We start from the raw sequence: 21948 nt of genomic DNA on the forward strand, positions 1-21948 counted from the left end.
CTCACTGCATCATTTTCATTTGAGCTAATCTTGATGCCCGAAATGTTGTTGGAAGAGGGCTATGTGATGAATTTGTCAGATCTGTTTCAGCAAATAGCTATTTGTCATTTTTGCCATGTTTAATGTCTGCATGCTATGATCCTGAGCTCTACATGTGTTTTGTTAAATGCTATGCCATCTTTACAGAGGTGCTTGCCATGTATTTTTGTGATATTTGTGGTGACTAGCACAAGCTTGCAAAGTAGCGTAATCGGTAATGCTGATTTCAGGGACTTAGAATTTCACCAAGTCCTTGTCCTGATTTTGTTGTTATGCCATATGTTCATGTTGTTTCCTAGCGATCCGTGCCTCTTTTGAGGATGATCAGTAAGGATGTTTTGTTAACATTGTGGTGCTCTATCCATACATGTATTTGTTTGCATTTATGGAGCACCCTAGCTTGACTCAATAGAGCTCTACTTTTGCTATAAAATGATCCTGGCAGATTGTTGACATGTTTAGCGATTTTACCGAGGATGTTGCTATTGATCCATGCATGTTATGTTGTTGTTCTTGCCATGTCTAGTTTCTATGCCATGTGTTCTTGATGTGTGTATGCTTGGTTTGTCATGCCATGCTCTATAGTGAGTGCATCGAGCTCGTAAACATGCCTACCTGTTTATGTTTTTGCCATGTTCACATGCTTCCAATTGTATTTTCTGATCCCTTTTGGCTCAAGGTCACTAAGGGACTTTTGTTAAGTGCTTTGAGTAGCTTCATGCCATGCCTTGATTTGCCATGTTAAGTTCCTGTAGCATGTAGTTTGCATGCTCTAAAGTGTGCTTCCTGATAATAAATTCCAGACTTGTGTTAATTTCACTAAGTCTGAAACCTGTTATCATTTGCTCTTTTGCCATGCTTGTTTGAACCTGTTAATGGATGAATTAGCCATAGCTCAATGTTCATATTTTGTCAAGTATCATAAGTGGATCCCTGCCATGTATCTTGTTGTCATGTTTGAGTGCTTTAGCGTATTTATCTTGATGCATTTAGTTGGTCACTTGCTGATTATCGCAGACCGGTGTCATATTTGTTTTGTTTGCCATTTCCAAACCGTGCATCCGATTCCGGTGATCTTTATATCGATTTCAACCGAAATCACCTCACCTTTCCAGTGGCACTCTTGGATATCCAAGTTGATGCCAGGTTCAATCATTCCTTATCAAATCTTTCATATGCATGACATACCGCATCCTGCATATCATACCATGTTTGCATCATGTTGTTTGAGCATTGCACGTGGTTGATTGTGTTCCGTTTTCTTGTTGTTCTTGTTTGGGTAGAGCCGGGAGATGAGTTCGTGAACGAGGAGCCCATTGAGTTCGCTTACGAGGATCAAGTCAACTCTGACAACTTTGCAGGCAAGATGACCATACCCTCGAAATCACTTCTATCTTTGCTTGCTAGATGCTCGCTCTTTTGCTATGCCTATGCTACGATACCTACCACTTGCTTATCATGCCTCCCAAATTGACATGAAAAACCTCTAACCCAACATGTCCTAGCAAACCATTGATTGGCTAGGTTACCGCTTTGCGCAGCCCCTCTTATAGCGTTGCTAGTTGCAGGTGAAGATTGGAGATCGTTCCTTGGTGGAACATTGTTTATTGTTGGGATATCACAATATTATCTTGTTATCTTAATGCATCTATATACTTGGTAAAGGGTGGAAGTCTCGGCCTTTTGCCTAGTGTTTTGTTCCACTCTTGCCGCCCTAGTTTCCGTCATATCGGTGTTTTGTTCCCGGATTTTACGCTCCTTATGCGGTTGGGTTATAATGGGAACCCCTTGACAGTTCGCCTTGAATAAAACTCCTCCAGCAATGCCCAACCTTGGTTTTACCATTTGCCACCTAGCCTCTTTTTCCCTTGGGTTTCCGGAGCCCAAGGGTCATCTTTATTTTAACCCCCCCCCCCCCCCCCCGGCCAGTGCTCCTCTGAGTGTTGGTCCACCTCGTCGGCCGCCGGTGGCCACCAGGGGCAACTCTGGGATGGCCTACCGGAAGTTTGGACAATCTGAGTGTGCCCTGAGAATGAGATATGTGCAGCTCCTATCGGGATTTGTCAGCACATTCGGGCAGTGTTGCTGGATTTGTTTTACCATTGTCGAGGATGTCTTGTAACCAGGATACCGAGTCTGATCGGATTGTCTTGGGAGAAGGTATATCCTTCGTTAACCGTGAGAGCTTGTGATGGGCTAAGTTGGGACTCCCCTACAGGGATTTGAACTTTCGAAAGCCGTGCCCACGGTTATGGGCAGATGGGAATTTGTTAATGTCCGGTTGTAGATAACTTGAAACTTAACTTAATTAAAATGAATCAACCGCGTGTGTAACCGTGATGGTCTCTTCTTGGCGGAGTCCGGGAAGTGAACACGGTGTTGGAGTAATGCTTGACGTAGGTTGTTCTAGGATCACTTCTTGATCATAGTTGTTCGACCGTGCTTTTGCCTTCTCTTCTCACTGTATTTTGTGAATAGGTTAGCCACCATATATGCTAGTCGCTTGCTGCAGCTCCACATCATTCCTTACCTTACCTATAAGCTTAAATAGTCTTGATCGTGAGGGTGCGAGATTGCTGAGTCCCCGTGACTCACATATTACTTCCAAAACCAGGTGCAAGGACCGACGATACCGTTCCAGATGACATGATCGAGCTCAAGTGGGAGTTCGATGAAGACTCTGTTCGTTACTATGTGTCTTTCCCAGATGATCAGTAGTGGTGCCCAGTTGGGGCGATCGGGGACCGTGTCTCATGTTGGGGTTGATCTTTATTTTGGTACGGTAGTCGGACCATGAGTGTATTGGATGAATGTAATGTTATTCATGTATTTGTGTGACGTGGAGAGTGTAAGCCAACTATGTACATTTTCCCCTTTTATCTATTTACATGGGTTGTTGTGAAGATTACCTTACTTGCGACATTGTTTTCATTGCGGTTATGCCTCTAAGTCGTGCTTCGACACGTAGGAGATATAGCCGCATCGAGGGCAAGAAGCTAGGCTTCAACGCCCCCAGCTGAGCTGCCAACTCACCCAGCGCCACGAGGTACCAAGTCAAGTATGAAAAACTATCGAACTTCTGCTATAATTGTGGTGAGTGTGGACACTGGCACGAGGAGTGCGGTGATGGAGTTCATGATGCAACAAAGTTTGAGTGGGGTGATTTGGTGTTGGCTGATGGTGCTCGATTCAGGCAAACTGGGAGAGGTGGTTATGGTTTTCAAAGGGGACAAGGTGTCCCAAGACCTGCAAGAGGAAGAGGCCGGGGAAGAGAGAAATATAACCCAAACCAAAGTTGGCGTTTCAACGCACAACAGAATGAATCTCGCCAGCAGGATGTTGGGGCAGGTTCTGAGCCTACTCCGGGTGAGACTGGAATGGGCGAGCCAAGTGAGATAATCGATGCACTAAGAACTAGTGTGCTGGGGGCACCGGTGGGAAACAACAAGAGGCAGTCTACTGATAATAATTTGCTCACAGGGAGTGTTCAACCCACCAGGGACAGTGTGGAAGGAGTGGTAAATGATACATCTTCAGCTCTTGTGGTGCGAGAAAAGCCCACCGGTGTGCCTCCGCCGCCACCCATCTACGTTTCTCCAAGGAAAGAAGTGAAGAGGCCTAAAAAGGGAGATGGTAATCGGGGAGTTTTGTTCCAGCTACCAGATGCCACAGAGGTGACGGCGAGCAAGGAAACAGGAGAGGAGGAGGATAAAACTTTTGGCAATGCATGATTGGCGGGCTCCTTCGAGGAGTGCCGCCGGGCCCAATGAGTCTCCTCTGCTGGAACTATCATGGTGTGGGTAATCCCATGACAGTTCACGAGCTTCGTGCTCTCGCGAAGAAGTTTACCCTGACCGTACTTTGTATAGTTGAAACACAAATTGATAGGGTACATGTTGAAAATTTAAAAGGAGAGCTAGGCTACAATAAGAGTTATGTTGTTTCTAGTGATGGTAGAAGTGGAGGTCTAGGATTGTTTTCGAATGATGAAATAAATTTGCAAGTTTCGGGCTACTCAAGATATCATATAGATGCTATGGTGAACAATGCAGGGGCTACTCCTTGGAGGCTATCATGCATATATGGAGAGGCCCAGGTACAAGAACGATATAAAACTTGGGATAAAATGAGGGAACTGGTAGGGCATTCCAATGCTCCGTGGGTTCTCATTGGAGATTTCAATGAAGTGTTTCATGCGAGAGAGCATGACGGGATTGGAAGGAGAAGCCAGAACCAGATCAATCTTTTCAGGAAGGCTGTTGATGATTGTGCTCTGATTGATTTAGGTTACACTGGCATAAATTGGACTTTTGAAAAGAAGGTAACCGGAGGGTCGTTCACCAGGGTCAGGCTGGACCGCGCGCTTGCATGTGTTGCATGGCGAAGTGCCTTTCCCCAGGCTACAATGGAACACATCAATGATGTTGCATCTGATCACAACCCCATTATTCTAAGTTTGCATGCAGCTAATGATGATTCAATCATTGCACGTACTTTCAGATATGAGTGCATGTGGGAAACGCACACAGATTTGCAGCCTGTGGTGCGGGAATCATGGACAATGACAGTTGATGGCGACGGGGACGATTCGGTGACAGGAATATCGGATAAGCTACGCCTACTGTCGGGATCTTTGCAGGCCTAGGATCACACAACTTTTGGCAGTGTCAGGAGAGGAATAAAAAAATTAAAAGGGAGCTAGATATCCTGCGGTCGGTTCCAGGCAGGGTGGAACCATCTGAATGTGAGAAGGAAATTAAAAACGAACTGCTGGAACTTTATAAGAGAGAGGAGTTGATGTGGAAACAGAGAGCATGTCTAGGGTGGCTCAGAGCCGGGGACAAAAACTCAAAATATTTCCACATGAGGGCAAACTAGAGGTGAGTAAAGAATAGAATAAAAGAGTTGATAAAACCAGATGGGAGCCAAACAGAAAATAAACAAGAGATGAAGGAGATGACCAAGGCGTTTTATAACACCCTATATACTTCTAAAGGTTCAGAGAATATCCAAGAGGTTCTTAATGCAGTCCCACGCAAAGTGACCCGTCAAATGAATGATGTGTTGAATGCTCCCTACAAGGGTGAGGAAGTAAAAACTGCGATGTTTCAGATGTCACCTCAGAAGGCTCCCGGACCAGATGGATTTCCTACACAATGTTTTTAAACACTGGGATATTTGCTCTAATGAGGTGACTAAAGTGGTTCTCAGAATTGTGGAAGGGGCGGAAAGTGCTCGTGAGATCAACAACATGGTTTTGGTGCTAATACCCAAGGTAAAAAATCCCACGCTTCTTATAGAGTTCCGTCCCATCAGCTTATGCAATGTTCTGTACAAAATAGCATCCAAAGTTATTGCTAACCGGCTGAAGAGTGTTCTACCAGATATAATCTCTAAAGAGCAATCGGCCTTTGTACCGGGCCGCCTCATTACTGATAACATAATTGTTGCATATGAATGTTTGCATTTCATGAAGTGAAATAAAGCGCAAACACACAGGCATTGTGCACTAAAGCTTGACATGATGAAGGCCTATGATAGGGTTGAATGGAGTTATCTGAAGGAAATCATGCTAAAGCTAGGTTTCACGAGCAGATGGGTGAACATAGTCATGGGTATGGTCACCTCAGTCTTGTTCTCAGTTCTTTTTAATGGTGAGAAGTTAGAAGAATTTGAGCCTACTCGTGGTATTCGACGAGGGGATCCTATATCACCTTACCTCTTTTTGCTAGCAGCAGAGGGCCTTTCGTGCCTCTTAAAAACCAGAGTTCAGTCATCTAATCTGGGTGGAATACAAGTGGCTTCATCAGCTCCACCGGTGAACCATTTTTTGTTTGTAGATGACAGCCTGTTGTTTTTTGAAGAAAATGTTGAGGGAGCTGATGAGGTTTCTCAATTGTTGGAGACGTATCCTAGGGCATCTGGCCAGCGAATAAACAAGGATAAGTGTTCACTTTTCTTTAGTAAGGGATGCCTAGAGTCCACAAGAGCTGCTATAAAAACTATCCTGCAAATTCCCAATGAGAAACTGAATGAAAAATATCTTGGCATGCCTTCTGATGTAGGGAGTTCAAAGAATGGTGCTTTTAAGTATCTAAAAGATAGGCTATGGAACAAGATACAAGGGTGGATGTAGAAACTGCTTTTAGCGGCTGGGAAGGAGGTGTGAGGGAGTCCTGGACTAAGGAGTCCTCGAGCGTCCGGCCTATTAGCCATGGGCCGGACTGATGGGCTGTGAAGATACGAACACCGAAGACTGCACCCGTGTCCGTATGGGACTCTCCTTAGCGTGGAAGGCAAGCTTGGCGACCGGATATGTAGATTCCTTTCTTTGTAACTGACCTTGTGTAACCATAGATCCTCCCGGTGTCTATATAAACCAGAGGACTTAGTCCGGATAGGGGATACTCATTATCATAGCCATACAAGCTCTACCTCTAGGGTTTAGCCATTACGATCTCGAGGTAGATCAACTCTTGTAGTACTCCTATTCATCAATATCAATCAAGCAGGACGTAGGGCATTACCTCCATAGAGAGGGCCCGAACCTGGGTAAACATCGTGTCCCTTGTCTCCTGTTACCATCGACCTTAAACGCACAGTTCGGGACACCCTACCCGAGATCCGCCGGTTTTGACACTGACATTGGTGCTTTCATTGAGAGTTCCATTATGCTGTCGCCAAAAGGTTTGATGGCCCCTTCAATCGTCAATCATGACGCTGTCCAAGGAGAAACTTTTCTTCCCGGACAAATCTTTGTGTTTGGCGGCTTCGCATTGTGGGCCAATTCGCTTGGCCATCTGGAGAAGATCGAAAGCTACGCCCCTGACCATCAGGTCAGATTTGGGAGCTTGAACTACGTTGCGGACATCCGTGGAGACTTGATCTTCGCTGAATTTGAGACAATGGCTGCCACCCCCGGTCACCCCAATGATCATGACCTAAATATGTCATCAGACCGCATCTAGGAGATCGCTCCTATAACCGCTCTGGCCTTAGAGTCGGAGCAGACTGCACCATCCGAGGACGGGGGGATCAACCCCACCACGGAGGCCATGGATTCCATGGCATTGGAGCCGCCCATAGACTTAACTTCTCACGACGTCTTTGTCACCGGAACTCCGGACTCGTCTCCGGCCGTAAGTTCCAAACCATGTGAGCCCGCGGACGCCGAACTTGATCGTTTATCGATCTTCAAGTTCAGCGCCGCAGACATCTTCCAGCACTCACCTTTGGGCGATGTGCTAAACTCGTTAAAGAACCTGTCCTTGGCAGAGGACTCACAACCAAACTATATCCGGTTCGAACTAGGGGCTGACGATGGAGAATTTTGCTTCCCACCCGCCACCCACTTCATCGCCACGGTCGAGGATTTGACTGACGCACTTGATTACGACTCCGAGCACATAGACGGTATGGACGACGATGTCGGAGAAGAAGAGGCCCAGAACCTGCCATTCATCGGACGCTGGATGGCCACTTCCTCGTATGATGTATACATGGTGGATGCGCCAAAGGAGAACAGCGGGAATGACAAGGAAGATCCAGCCGAGGACAAACCTTCCAAAATACAATCCAAGCGCCAGCGTCAGCGGCGCCGCTCTAAGTCATGCCGTAGTAAAGACAGCAACACTGGCACAGGAGAAGATAATACTCCAGAAGGTGCCGAAGACAACGAGGACCCCGTTAAAACAACTAATGAACAAGATGAACGGGAAGATGGGCAGGCTAGCCCTGGCAAGCACGCCACACACGAAGACTCAGAGGACGGAAGTTATCTTCCACTCTCCGAGCATGAGGTGAGCCTCGGCACCGACGATTTCATCGTGCCTGAGGAATCTCTGGAGGAGAAGCACTTCAAGCGCCAGCTAATCGCCATGGCAAGGAGCCTGAAAAAGAAGCAGCAGCAGCTTCAAGCTAACCAAGATCTGCTCGATGATAAATGGATGGATGTCCTAGCAGCCGAAGAGTACGGCCTCAAGCGCCCAACCAAAAGCTACCCAAAGCCCAAATTGCTAACTCGGTTTGACGAGGAGGCGTCGAACTACATACCTCCATCGTACAATGCGGCTGACCGACCACCATGTGGTTGTCGGCGTTCTGGGAACGGGGGTTCCCACACTTGCCTGCCTGCAGCCCACGGCGTGGCTAAGCCAGCAAGCCGTATGGCCCATCTTCATCAACAAGGCATCCAAGACCCTCGCGAGGGTCCAAGCCTCGTGAGGCAGATGGAGCAAGACCTCCTCTGGAGTAGCCTAGCCAGGCAGCCTCACAAGGAGCGGAGATATCAAGGCGGGGCAAACCTCACGAGGCCCACCTGACGTGAGCCATGACGCATGACACCAGGCGGGCGCCAGGCGGGCGCCAGCGCGCGCAGCGTCCTTGTTTCCTCTTTGGTGCTAAGGAGGCCAGCGCAGGCGAAGAGTACTGAGGCATCAGGCAAAGGTTGCTATATTGGTGCAACGAGACCAAGACCAGGAGGACGGCAAGACGAAGGTCATCGTGGAGCCCAAGACGGCGTAACCGCCAGAGCTTTTCGCAGGCGAAGACCACTTTTCTCGGGATAGCTTGTACTAGTTGTCCCCTTCAAATTTGCCCGCCATTGTTGGCTCCCTTCCCGCTCGATATTTGGGAAGAGGACCAGAGCCTAGATAAGTAGAGCTAGCCACCATAGTAGGGGCATCTCATCTTAGCTTGATCCAACCCGATCAAGAGCCTACTCACAAGAACACCTCAACATCAGGAGGCTGTTCTTCCCTTGTACTGTTCATCATCTGACCTAGAGGCAATCTACCACCATCACACTAGAGTAGGGTATTACACCACAACGGTGGCCCGAACCAGTATAAACCTCGTGTCTTTCTGTGTTGCGAGTTCGTCGAGTTCGCCCGCGAGATCTTAGCGAGCAAGGGCGTAGATCGGTGGGAAGGAAAGACTTCGCACGCACCCAGTGTTCGAACCTTAAGGGTTTGCCGGAACCCCACATCCGACATTTGGCGCGCCAGGTAGGGGTGCACCAGAGCTCCTCCTCCACCGGCCAGCTTGTCGACTCTCCTCAGCCACGATGTCCGATGACTCAAGGGCCGGCTCCGACCGCTGGGCAGCCCGGGAAGCCCGGGCAGCGCCGCCTACCCATGAAGTTCTCAACCCCGCACTCCAGGCGGCACGGGCGCTGCCAAAATCCACCGGGAGCGGGCAGCACGGCCAGGCATCGTCCAGCCTCACCCCACGGCAGGTACGGGCCGCCGCAAGAGCGGCGAGCCATGCCGCAGCAACGGCGTCACACTCACGGCGGGAGCAAGCAAACATGCGGGCAGCGCTCACCATGGCAAGGGAGCTACTGTGGTGCAGGCTGATGGAAAGCGGTCGGGACACACTGCTGGAGCGTGTTGCCGAGCTGCTGGATGCAGCGGCATCGGGAGCACCACCCTTCTGCTATCGACTTCCTCCCCAGGCCACTGCAGGGCCGCGCGGCGAACCTCACCACATCCGCGCGCCATCAACTACGCCCCGGGGCTTCATCAACATCAGCACGGCCAGCGGCGTAGGGGGCTCCGACTCCCCCATGCCGCCCGCGGCGGGCGCGGGCGCAAGCGTTGCCCCCACGGTCCCAGCTGCATGCCATGATGTCATCCCCAGGGGGCCACCATGGGCTGAGCAACATGGAGCGTGGGGCACCACAGCGAGGCGTTTAGGGTGACGGCCCCGGAAGCCTATGTGCCCCACATGATGGACCAAGGGTACGCACCAAAGGAAGACCCTGGCTCGTTCATTGGAGAAGGTTGGGGAGAGGGGGCGCTAGGATTCGAAGCCTTCCAAGAACCAATGGAGAACCACAATGATCGCGCCGACAACGACAACTATAGGGTACTGCTAATATCTTAGGAACAGACTTATGCTAACCATGGGCTGCAGATGAATCAGGTTGCAGCGTCGATCGACGACCCCGGCACGGCAACACCCGTTCCAACAAGGGATACACGCTGGAGGCCGCCGGGAGAGAGCCAGGAGCAAGGCCCCTCCCCAAGGCACGCGAAACCGGGGGACACCCGGAGGTAGGCCCTCTGCCGGGGTGGCTTCGACAACCCTTCCCCCGGCAGAGGACCCGTGGTCGCCGAGGGAACCTCTGGCGTCCCCTTTCCCTCTTTTATGTCGTCCTGGTGACCGGTCGGCTCAAAGGAGGTCGAGGGTGGCGCAAGGCGGGGCCCTCATCTGGCGATATGAAGCAAGGCTGGTACCTTTGAAGAAGGCCCGGTGCCTGTGAAGCTCGCCGCCCGTGACACTCGCACGTAATAATGAGTTGGGGTTGTACACGCCCCGGAGTCTCAGGAGCGCCGGCCTCAGGCCCTGGGGCTCCCTCCCACGCCTAGTGGCAGCACTTAGCTCCGCGCTGGTGAGAAGACTTGAAGACCTGAAGACTAGACTAGGTGCCGGACGCAGCCTTTTTCTTTGGATCTCTCTTTCTGTGGCTTTGCTTTCTAGATCTGGACTTAAGTTGAAGTTGAATTTTTATCGATGCGCGCGGGGGGTGCCTTTTCTCGTTCATGCCATTTCTTTCCTTCTGGATCTTGTTTGATTTGGGACTCATGTCCATCGCCTTTCCCTCGCAAAGCTCCTCGCGAGCCGGACCGCGCAAAGCGCACGCTCGTCAAGCACGTGCTAGCACTACGCCTGGTGCTCACCTCTTACAGGGCCCCCTCAAATGGGGCGATAAGCTCTGCAGGATTCTCAGGAACTCGTCGCCTCACGACCCAGCCCTAAGCTGTCTTTGGCTAAGGTAAACCACATCGGGGAGCTCACCCCCAGCTTCATGAGCTCACGAGGACACATACCCACATCGCATAGGAAAGTAAAGACTACAATTTGCTTACATGAGGGGCTCCCCCTCTCAAAATGCTCTTACAAAGTCTTCCAAGGGCCATGCCCGAGTTTTGCGTGCAGGATGAAACAATAGGCGAACATGGGATCAACCAGAGATATCACTCGCTACATCACCCGCGGATGCGTCACTCGCGTCGTCGTCATCTTCGTCGGTATCGCCGCCGCGGTCGGCGACGCACCCGTCACCGTCATTGACCACGTCACCTTCATCTCTGATGACCAGCACCACTTCATCCTCCGAGGTGAAGGCCCTGACCAACGCATCGACGTGGTCCTCTACCCAATGTGCCAAGTCGCCCCGGACGGCTATGGGTACGGGGGCAATGGCGGCATCGAAGTCGAAGTTGGGGTCGGCATTCAGAAGGTGGCTGAAGACACGGGAGAATGCACGCTGAAGTAGGCCTCAACCCCTCTCCTCCACAAGCTGACGAGCTCTGGCAGATTGGGCCTCCAGGCGCGTCACCACCTCAGTGAAGAAGGTCAGGTGGCTGGTGTAGTCATTCGAGTGAGGGGCCGGGGCATTTTCGTCGCAGATGTAACCCAGGGCGGTGTTGGCCTTGTTCCAAAGGTCTTGAAGCATAGGAGCATGCTCGCGCTCCAGCATTCGGTGTTGGAGCACTTCCTCCCTGTTTTGCCGTGCGACGGCCTCGGCGTCGTCAACTCGTCTCCGGAGAGAAAGCAGCTCGGCGCGGGCGGAGGTCAAGTCTGCCTGCACCGTAACCAGGGCGGCGGTTGTGGCCTCCGCACGCCTCTCGGCCTCGTCCAACCTGGGCCTGAGGGCGGCGGCCCTGCCCGCACCATCCAGACCGGCAAGCTTCAGCTTCAAGTTGTACCTACCCTCCAGATCTGCGCGAACCTCGGCCACCCGGCGATTGATCTCCTCCTCGACTCCGGCCTCGCGGGCCCCGACAGCATCTTCTGCTTGAGCGACTTGACGCTCCCTTGTCTCCAGTCGCTTGAGCTCGAGGTTGTGCTCCACGGCTTCCAGGGCCAGCGTCTCCTCACGCAGCCAGACCTCCTCTTCCTCCGCAGGCGTCCCCCTCAGCGATGCAAGAGCGGCCCCGCGCGCCTCCACCTGCTACTCAAGGGACGCGCTCCAGGCTTGAAGCCCCCATGCGCGCTCCTCCGCAGCCTCGCGGCGGTGATCGGCCTCGTGAGCTTCTTCCAAATCTCGCGAGCGAGCCTCATTGGCAATCTTGCGGGACGCCTCGGCCTTCGTAGTCTCGAGGTCGCGCTTATAGCGACCAAGGTTGATGGCCACTCGCAGCTTGCACCGCTCCTCCACCAACCGAAGACCTTCAGCCTCAAGACGCGAGTCGACACGAGCAAGCTCTTCACCAAGGCTGCTCATCAGGCCCATCGACTCTTGGAAGAGCTCGTGACGGACTACGCTGCGCCCACGCTCGAGCTCGAACGCTCGAACCGCCTCGTCCTCCACCTCGGGGGCGGCGGGTGGAGCATCAAGTGGCACGCCACCTCCCGGTTGGGGGTTGGGGGCTGGCGCCGTGCCTGACGTCAGCCCATCCTCACGAGGAGCCCAAGCTGATACAGGCTCGCTGCTTGAAGAGGAACCGAAGACCGTGGTCAGCCAGCGACTGCTCATGAGGAGAGGAGGAGTCTTGGGCACGCTCGCCAAGCTCCATGCCAGATCATGGGCGAGGGGCGGCCAAACCACGGACTCAACATGTCCCGAAGGCAGGGACGCTCCTCCGACCAACCCTGCTCCAGGGGCAGCAAGCAGGCCAGGAACGCTCAATGCCGACGGGGGAGTTGATGAAGGAGGAGGCCGCCTCTCGGAAGACGCAACAACTTCAGCAGGAGGAGCCCTGGAGGACAGGCGTCAGGATAAGAAGACCACACGCAAAAGCCACGGCGACAAGGTACTTACGCTTCAATAGCAATGTACTTCCGTCGCTTCAACGACCCGAAGATGTTGCTGCCACTGGGGGATCCCTTCCTCTTGTGGAGCTCCTCAAAGTCCACACAAAGGCGACCGAAGCGCTGGACGTGACGGCCGGTGCATGGCGGAGCCGAAGAAGACCCAAGAGGGATGGCCTCAGGGGAGCCCGGCTGAGGCAAACAGCCCAGCTCCTTCCCACTGCGACCTCCCGAGGCTCCTGGAGCCTCAACCTCAGGAGTCGCATGCCGCATCTCCTCGGCAACCGACGCGTCAAGAGGGGGGTCGCAGGCCCCCGAGGACGACGCCCCCGGATCACCACCCGACATGTTCTCCTCAGCACCTGAGCCACCGGCCCCTGTCGCAGCTCGCTCCCCCGCACCATCACCTGGGGCGAGCCCGGCACCTACGGCGAAGAAGGGGACCACGATGACAGGATTCTCGCGGGGCCCCACCAAGCCGACTGGGCGTAGCCCCCACTCATCAAAGGAAGGCATGTTCGCGGCAAATGACTTTGTTCTCGCAGCGGTACAACATGCAGCTGTTCCTGGGCATCTCGTCTGGCAGAGGGACACCTGATAGGACCGTGAGCACTGTCTGCCGCACAGTGAGAGGAAGCCCCTCCTCCTGAAACCTCATGTTGTTCTGTCTGCTGAGCAAGTCCCACATCGGGCGAGAATGGCGCTGGAGTGGAGCAACTCAACGCCTGATGAACGCCCTCACCACCATGGGCGCAGTCACACCAAGGTCCTTCAACCACCTCATCCTGGCCCAGACAGGGGCAAGGCAGTGGCTCGTGAGCTTCTGATGACCCCATCCGGAGTTTGGAATAGAAGGCCCCACCGGAGCTTGGAGCAAAGGGTTGAGCACGCCTGTATCAAAAAACACCCATCACGTACGGAACTCGCTCGTGGATGAAGGGAGCTCGAATTCGATCCACGCGCCTGCCGTCGTAGCCACGGCCTGGAAACCCACGCACCCTGAGCTCTGCCGTGGACCGGCGAGATGCAACGAGAAGAAGTGGCGGAGGAGTGCCACGGAGGGGGTGATGCCCACCATGGCCTCGCACACGAAGGCGAAGACGGCGAGAAGGTCACAGCCTGAGGGTCGGGATGGAGCATGTGGATCTGATAGTGCTCGAGCACCGCGTTGAAGAAGGCGGAGAAGGGAGGAATCAGGCCAGCCCAGAGGGCATCAATGAATATCAGAACCTTGGTAACTGCCCGAGCCATGCTGGTGCGAGACGCAGGCCAAGCCGGCGTCTCTCCCCACTCGTTGAAACTGGAGGCAAGCATGGGGCGCACCTTGTCCATGGTCTCGTCGTTGAGCATCCGAGGCCGACTGAGCGCCAGCTCGAAGGATGGAGGCGCAATTGGCGAGGACAGAGGTTTCTTCCCCTTTTCGGCTTGTTTCGGCGCCATGGTGGTGAAGCGGGCGGAGCACAGGTCGGATTGAGAAGGCGGAGCAGGGCGTCGAGGCAGCAGGGAGATTGGAAGAGTCGGGCGTGGCAAAGGAAGAATAACTGTGTAAGAGGCGGGGCCGCATAGCCAGGCGGATTCAAGGGCAGCATGGGGAAGCGGAGACACCCACGCCCAATGTCACAGCCCTAGAATTGGTTGTAACTAGTTGCACAAGCATTCATGCATCATGTATATATTTATGAAAGTTGAATTGGGGAAAGTGGAAAGCCTCAGAAATCTTTTCTAAAAATGATCAGAAAAATCCAAAGAATCTGATTATGGCATTATCATGCATGTTTGAACAACTTATGCCTGCTAATCAGGTCAAATCAAATAAGTGGCATTTAAATAATCACATATGGATTTGAATTTGAATCTTTGGTTCAAACCAACGTCATTTAATCTAGTTTTAGTTGCATTAGCTCAAATTACAGCATATTGACATGTCATAATCATGCATCATAATGTGCATTGCATTGATTGTATTCTTTCTGTGTTTGCCGGTGATTGTCCCCCCCCCCCCTCGGTAGGCGTATGTTTCGACGACGTGTTCGATGACACCGATGAAGAGCTATATCATCTTCAGAAGTGCCAGGCAAGCAAAAACCCCTTGTTCATTCCGATACAATCCCACTCTCTCGCCCCTGCTCTCTTTTACTGCATTAGGACAACAACGATTCAACTGTTACATGCTGCGGTAGTTGAACCCTTTCCTCTGCATGACCTGTCATTGCCACAGTAAATAGATGAAACCCACTAGCATGAGTAGGAGTTGTTTGAGCCCTGATGTGCCTACTCATTCATTCTTGTTTGTCATGCCTACTATTGCATACAGTTGTGTCGGGTCTGATTCATCGCGAATGAATTAGAATGGTGATGAACATGCCCTACTGTGTGTGAGCTAAGTGTGTGAACATGATTTGGTAAAGGTAGCAGTGAGAGGCCATGTAGGAGTACATGGTGGGTTGTCTCATTGAAACCGTTCTTAGGAACTGAGTTCTGTGTCTGTGATCCATGAACAGCTACTACCACTCATTGGGATCCTTAATTGACCCTCTCGGCTTCTTAATCACCCTAGTACTCTTTCCAGGAGTTGCAACTAGTTTTTGGTGTTTGTAGGTTATGTGTTGGTTGCCGTGTGTAGCGCTGACCCTAGGGGTGGGCTATGATGCGGTAGATACACCGTGGCACGGTGTACCGGGCACCCATTTGGTGTCTCGGGAACCCTGTTCACATCGTTCGAGGCCGTATGTGGAAACCTCGGCCGGACTCCCTGCGGATGGAACCTGGATAGGCGATAAACCTGGACTAGAGACTTGAGTGTTTAGGTAGGTCGTGGCCGACACCGTCGTTGGGCTCCCACTTGAAGGTTGCCGAGTACATGTCGTGTAAACGACGGTAAGTGGTGGGAACGTGTGTGAAGAAGTACACCCCTGCAGGGTTATCATTATCTATTCGAATAGCTGGATTCCTCGGATATGGAAACTTGGACCCCTTGCATAGTTCATAGACAAGTGGAAGTGGATACTCTAAAAATCGCAAGATAAGCGTGAGTGCTATGGATGGCCTTCTCGTAGGGAGACGGGAGCGGATCCATAGTGGTGTATTGATATGGTGAATATGTGGACTCGTGTGCGCCACCTCAAAGAGTTGCTTGCAGTCGTAGTTCAGGTTAGCCACTGAGTCAAAGCTGGCTTGCTGCAGTTAAACTCCACTACCCCTTTGTTGACACTGATGCATATGTAGTTAGTTCTGATGTAAGTCTTGCTGGGTACATTTGTACTCACGTTTGCTTAATTTATGTTTTGCAGAGAGACTTCAGTCTCGCTAGTAGTTCCGCGTGGACTTCGATGTTTAGCTTGATACCTCAGCTATGATCTTGTGCCCTCGGCAGGATCTGGTAGATAGTCAGGCTTGTTAGCCTTTTTCATTTATAGATGTCTGTACTCAGACATGTTAAGCTTCCACATGTGCTATGATTGTTGGGTCATGAGACCCATGTTTGTAATATCTCGCTCCCCGGAGCCTAATGAATAAATACTTGAGTCGTAGAGTTATGTTGTGATGCCATGTTGTATTTACACATATCGAGCATATTGTGTGTATGATTGAAATGCTTGGTATATGTGGGATCCGACAATCTAGTTGTTTATCCTTGGCAGCCTCTCTTATGGGGAAATGTAGTCTAGTGCTTCCATGAGCCATAGTAGTCCGCTACAGCCCGGTTCACCGGAGTCCTGCTAGCCCAGCACTACTGCTCAGGACACGTGACTGGCCGGCATGTGTTTCACTTCGTTCATGTGTCTGTCCCTTTGTGGAAATGTCACGCGGTGACATTCGGAGTCCTGCCTAGCCTGCTACAGCCCGGTTTACCGGAGTCCTGTTAGCCCAGTGCTACAGCCCGGATTCACACGCTGCTGATCGACATGCTCGAAGTTGATTCATGTATGCCTGTCTCCATGGGTTAGTGCCGCTTTGGGTTCATGACTAGCCATGTCGGCCCGGGTTCTCTGTCATATGGATGCTAGCGACACTATCATATACGTGAGCCAAAAGGCGCAAACGGCCCCGGGCCATGGTAAGGCGACACCGTGGGAATACCGTGCGTGAGGCCGCAAAGTGATATGAGGTGTTACCAGCTAGATCGATGTGACTTGGAATCGGGATCCTGACAGCTTTGGTATCAGAGCCTGACTGCCTGTAGGATTACCAAGCCAAACTGGTCGAAGTTGTGTCTAGAAATGCTTTAGTTATGTAAGGGAGTTGATTGTGGGATGGAACGTAAGGCTCTTTTTACTCCTTTACCTTATGTCCTTCTGATCTGAGTCAACCTCTTCTTTTCTACAGGGACTAAGAACTAGGCCTTCTCATCTATCTATCAGGATGACGTGTTACTAAACCGTAGTTGCCTAGGATTGTTGAGTTTAAGCCCGAGTTCGGTTCCTACTGCTTCTGTGTGTTGGCAGTTCATCTCAGAACTTTGATATTGTGATGTTAAGTGGTTATGCCACCATTTTGCAGGATGTCTCAAATCATTTTGAGCATTTACAGCTGTTATGTTGTCCGAGTCATCCCAGGTTTCTAAATAGTCTGATGCATTTGCAAATCCTTCCTCCCAGTTCCCGATGTCCTTTTGGGCCAGTTTAAGCACACTAATCCGTCTGTTGAGGTACTCCGCTGCCTCGGCATTTATGTTGGAGCTATTATTATGACCCTAGGTGTCTAGAGTATCACCTGGTAATCTAGCAATGCTTTGCATCCCCAGTGTGATGATTCTGGCCACCATTCTCGAAAGCATCCCATGATGCCGTTTAGTTAGTAGGCATTCTATTCCTGGGTTCTTGGCCCAAGATTCACTCTACTTATCTCATGTTGATAGTGTTGCTAGTTTCTTTAGGATATTAGTAACCTTGCGACAGTCCTCGAGGTCCATGGTATTTCCTTCTTCCAAATACCTTGAACCATGAAGGCAGAAGTTATTTGAACCAAAAGATCACAATAAGAGTGCTCTTAATGGGTTCTCCATGCAAGAATTGTGAATCTGCCAGTCCTACCTTTCTGCATGGATTATCCGGAAGAAACCTGTTGAACTTGTTCAACATACTAATCTATGCGTCCACAACCCAGAAAATTATATGTTCCTTGAGTGGTTCCTCTTCAGTTGTATCCCGACCATCCTCTATCAGTTGATAGCCAAGAGTACGTGTGCATTTTTGTTCATCGATGCCTAGTATTCTTGTGGTTCGTCAAGCCGTTCTATTTCAGAATGACTAGGAGAAACAAACTCCAGTACCTCATCCATATCCAGGATTGGGTCAAAGCAGTTGTATTCCGCAGATCAAATGCAATCAAGCTTTGATTCTATTCTACCCTAAAGTATTACCCACTTTTATGTCAGGAACATCATGAGAATTGCACCTTATCTTATGAATTCTTGATGCAGTGATACTCTTGCCATCATCGTTCATTCTCGGTCCCGTGTTGCCATAACCAGAATGCCGACAAGTGAACTGTGATGTGTGAAATCGATACTCCTAGCAACCTCGTTGCTTGGTAGTTAATGGACAATATTCTCATTCTTAGCGTGTTGGTTATTGAATCATCATTCTAAGATTGATCGTGCTACCTAGTCCATTTCCCTGGTGCACTCTTCGATCAAGAGTTGGGACTGTGTCTATCCTTTCTTATTTGATCATATCATCTTGCCCTGAAAAGCAAGATTGTTCTCTAGCTTAGTAACATATCGGTGGTTCGTTATTTCCGAAGATCTTCTCGGAAGTATTGCCTGGTTGTCACCTGACCGGTATGTTGAGTTTGTGATTAAATGGGTTTTCTTATAAATCACCTCTTCTCCAAGAATCTGTGTTGGATATCCCTGAGCTAGTTTGTTGAGCTAAACAACAACTTGGAGAGTTGGAAGATAAAGCTTCTATGACTTAGTTCATGTTAAGGGATATCTTTTGTGTGTGTGTGTGTTGAAGAAAGATGATATCTCCATCGATTGGTCCTCGTGATCAGTTGTTGGATCTATTGCCTTGTCAAAACCTTGACTTGAGTATGGGCTATCGTCAAGTCAAATCAGAACCAACGATGTTCGTAATGTTGTCTTACTCGTGGTTGATCCCTCGAGCATACACCATTACATCTTTTGGTCTGACCAATGCTATCACCGTGTTCACATGATGGTGGAAGTCCAGTGATATGGAAATTCCGATGAGTTGTTGTTGAATCCATCAGCAGCATTTTGTCTCCTCCATGATTCATGTTGAACATCCAGCTAGCATTGGAAACTTGTGTAAGCATTTTTCTTCATGCTCTATTCATGAAGTATCTGTCTGGATGAAAGAAGTGACTTCCTATGGTTCACGTGCAATCGATGCAAGTTGCCGCCGTGAATTCGGGAAAGATTGTTTTTGTTTCCTCTGGAATCTTCCCAAGTTAGTCACGCATATGTGCGAAGTACTCTATGGTTTGATAGGTTGGCCGCCTCCATTCTATATGTGTTTCCTAGCACACCAATCCACTGATTGATTTGTTCAAGGAGAAGAAGTTCCTTCTTAAGAATCATGACTTATGTCAGGACTTCGTTATCCTCGATGATGGTTCCCCAACCTGAACTTGGTAGTATTTTATTATAAGACTACCACGTGGTCACGCTTGTCTCGGACAACGTGTTCACCTGTTTGTAGCAAAACCAGCTCATATTTTGGAGCTTACTACCGTAGTCCATTTTCCGAGAGTCTCGCAACGTCGTTTCGTCGATTCGTGTTGCAAACTATCATTTTTCTTTCTAGACTCGATGAGTCTGGAATATCTTGACACCAACCAGATCTGAATCTCAGGCAGATATGATGGTTGGAACATTTTCCCAAGAACTATAATATTGGTCTCTGTGTAACCCGGTAAAGTGGATGTCGTGGCTGACACACCCAATCGGAAGATCTAATATTGTAGTATCTTGATTGAAGAAGTTGGCCACCTCTCCATAAGGATTTCGTAGGATTTACTCCAGAAGTTGTTCCTTGTGGATCCTTTGTATTCCGAAGTTCGACCACTACTTGATGGCTATGTTGATGCTTTAAAGCATGACCATGGTAACCAGTACATCAAGGAGAATATTAGAAGCGGAGTGCTAAATGTCTCTTAGTCGATCATCCAGATTTCGTTCCCTTGGCCTCGCTAAGGTGAAATCTGAGAAAGGGTTGTCCTTTCTATGCATCTGCATTGTCCATCACTATTCGCCAAGGTAGTAACATGTGTTGCCAGGATCCTCGACTCGGATATTGGTAGAACCTTGATGAGCATGGAAATGCTCAAGTTCTTGAGAGCATGCGCAAGCAAAATCATCCCTTGCGTTGTGTTCAACAAGGTAGTCCACATCATCCATTCTAGTCGATATATGCCATTTTTTGAACCTCCTAGAACGATCGTTTGTGATTGCCTTAGGCTGGCATAAAGAGTTTGAATGATCATTATATCAAAAGTAATTCTTTTTGCCACTTAAGGGAATAGCTCTATGAGTCACCCTCCCTGAGGTGCCCCGTTAGGTAATCATAGTAACTTATCTCCTCGCTGCTTTGACTCTCACTCACCATCTCACCTAAGCGTGGGATTGTTGCCTACCAATTTAGACCTTCGTCATATGTCCATCTACATCCCTCTTGATATGTGTTTTGTGTCTCAGTTCGCAAGATGTTTCTATGTCTCATTCCGTGAGTTAAGACTGAGCTGCTCGATCTTGAGAAGATCGATCCTTCTAGAGTTTCTTTTCCCTCTCGTTGTCATGTTGGTAGGAGTTCCTGGAGCAAGACTTCGAGACAATGAAGGTGATCAAATCAACATTCTTATGGAGTGCACCCAGGATCGCGAAGATTGTGTTGGTCTTGTGTCCCTTTTGTCTTCTCACCTCACGTCCTGAATCTCGGGATGAGATTCCTGTTTAGTGGGGGTGAGTTGTCACAGCCCTAGAATTGGTTGTAACTAGTTGCACAAGCATTCATGCATCATGTATATATTTATGAAAGTTGAATTGGGGAAAGTGGAAAGCCTCAGAAATCTTTTCTAAAAATGATCAGAAAAATCCAAAGAATCTGATTATGGCATTATCATGCATGTTTGAACAACTTATGCCTGCTGATCAGGTCAAATCAAATAAGTGGCATTTAAATAATCACATATGGATTTGAATTTGAATCTTTGGTTCAAACCAACGTCATTTAATCTAGTTTTAGTTGCATTAGCTCAAATTACAGCATATTGACATGTCATGATCATGCATCATAATGTGCATTGCATTGATTGTATTCTTTCTGTGTTTGCCGGTGATTGTCCCCCCCCCCTCGGTAGGCGTATGTTTCGACGACGTGTTCGATGACACCGATGAAGAGCTATATCATCTTCAGAAGTGCCAGGCAAGCAAAAACCCCTTGTTCATTCCGATACAATCCCACTCTCTCGCCCCTGCTCTCTTTTACTGCATTAGGACAACAACGATTCAACTGTTACATGCTGCGGTAGTTGAACCCTTTCCTCTGCATGACCTGTCATTGCCACAATAAATAGATGAAACCCACTAGCATGAGTAGGAGTTGTTTGAGCCCTGATGTGCCTACTCATTCATGCTTGTTTGTCATGCCTGCTATTGCATACAGTTGTGTCGGGTCTGATTCATCGCGAATGAATTAGAATGGTGATGAACATGCCCTACTGTGTGTGAGCTAAGTGTGTGAACACGATTTGGTAAAGGTAGCGGTGAGAGGCCATGTAGGAGTACATGGTGGGTTGTCTCATTGAAACCGTTCTTAGGAACTGAGTTCTGTGTCTGTGATCCATGAACAGCTACTACCACTCATTGGGATCCTTAATTGACCCTCTCGGCTTCTTAATCACCCTAGTACTCTTTCCAGGAGTTGCAACTAGTTTTTGGTGTTTGTAGGTTATGTGTTGGTGGCCGTGTGTAGCGCTGACCCTAGGGGTGGGCTATGATGCGGTAGATACACCGTGGCACGGTGTACCGGGCGCCCGTTTGGTGTCTCGGGAACCCTGTTCACATCGTTCGGGGCCGTATGTGGAAACCTCGGCCGGACTCCCTGCGGATGGAACCTGGATAGGCGATAAACCTGGACTAGAGACTTGAGTGTTTAGGTAGGTCGTGGCCGACACCGTCGTTGG

At 49.9% G+C, this 21948-nt stretch overlaps 1 protein-coding gene across 1 annotated transcript; it reads left to right on the forward strand.

Annotated features, from left to right (window-relative positions):
• Window positions 1-4165: 4165 nt before the first annotated feature.
• LOC147984524 (uncharacterized) lies at window positions 4166-4684 on the forward strand. The gene has a single exon (XM_087541139.1). The coding sequence runs from the start codon at window positions 4166-4168 to the stop codon at window positions 4682-4684; it is 519 nt and encodes a 172-aa protein (XP_087397265.1).
• Window positions 4685-21948: the final 17264 nt, after the last annotated feature.

The sequence above is a fragment of the Triticum urartu genome, chromosome 2A, assembly GCF_056163025.1.
Source record: "Triticum urartu cultivar PI428250 chromosome 2A, HENAU_Tu73, whole genome shotgun sequence".
Classification (NCBI taxonomy): domain Eukaryota; kingdom Viridiplantae; phylum Streptophyta; class Magnoliopsida; order Poales; family Poaceae; genus Triticum; species Triticum urartu.

Coding starts and splice junctions, on each gene's coding strand:
- LOC147984524 (XM_087541139.1), top strand. CDS start 4,166: ATGAGGGAACTGGTAGGGCATTCCAATGCTCCGTGGGTTCTCATTGGA.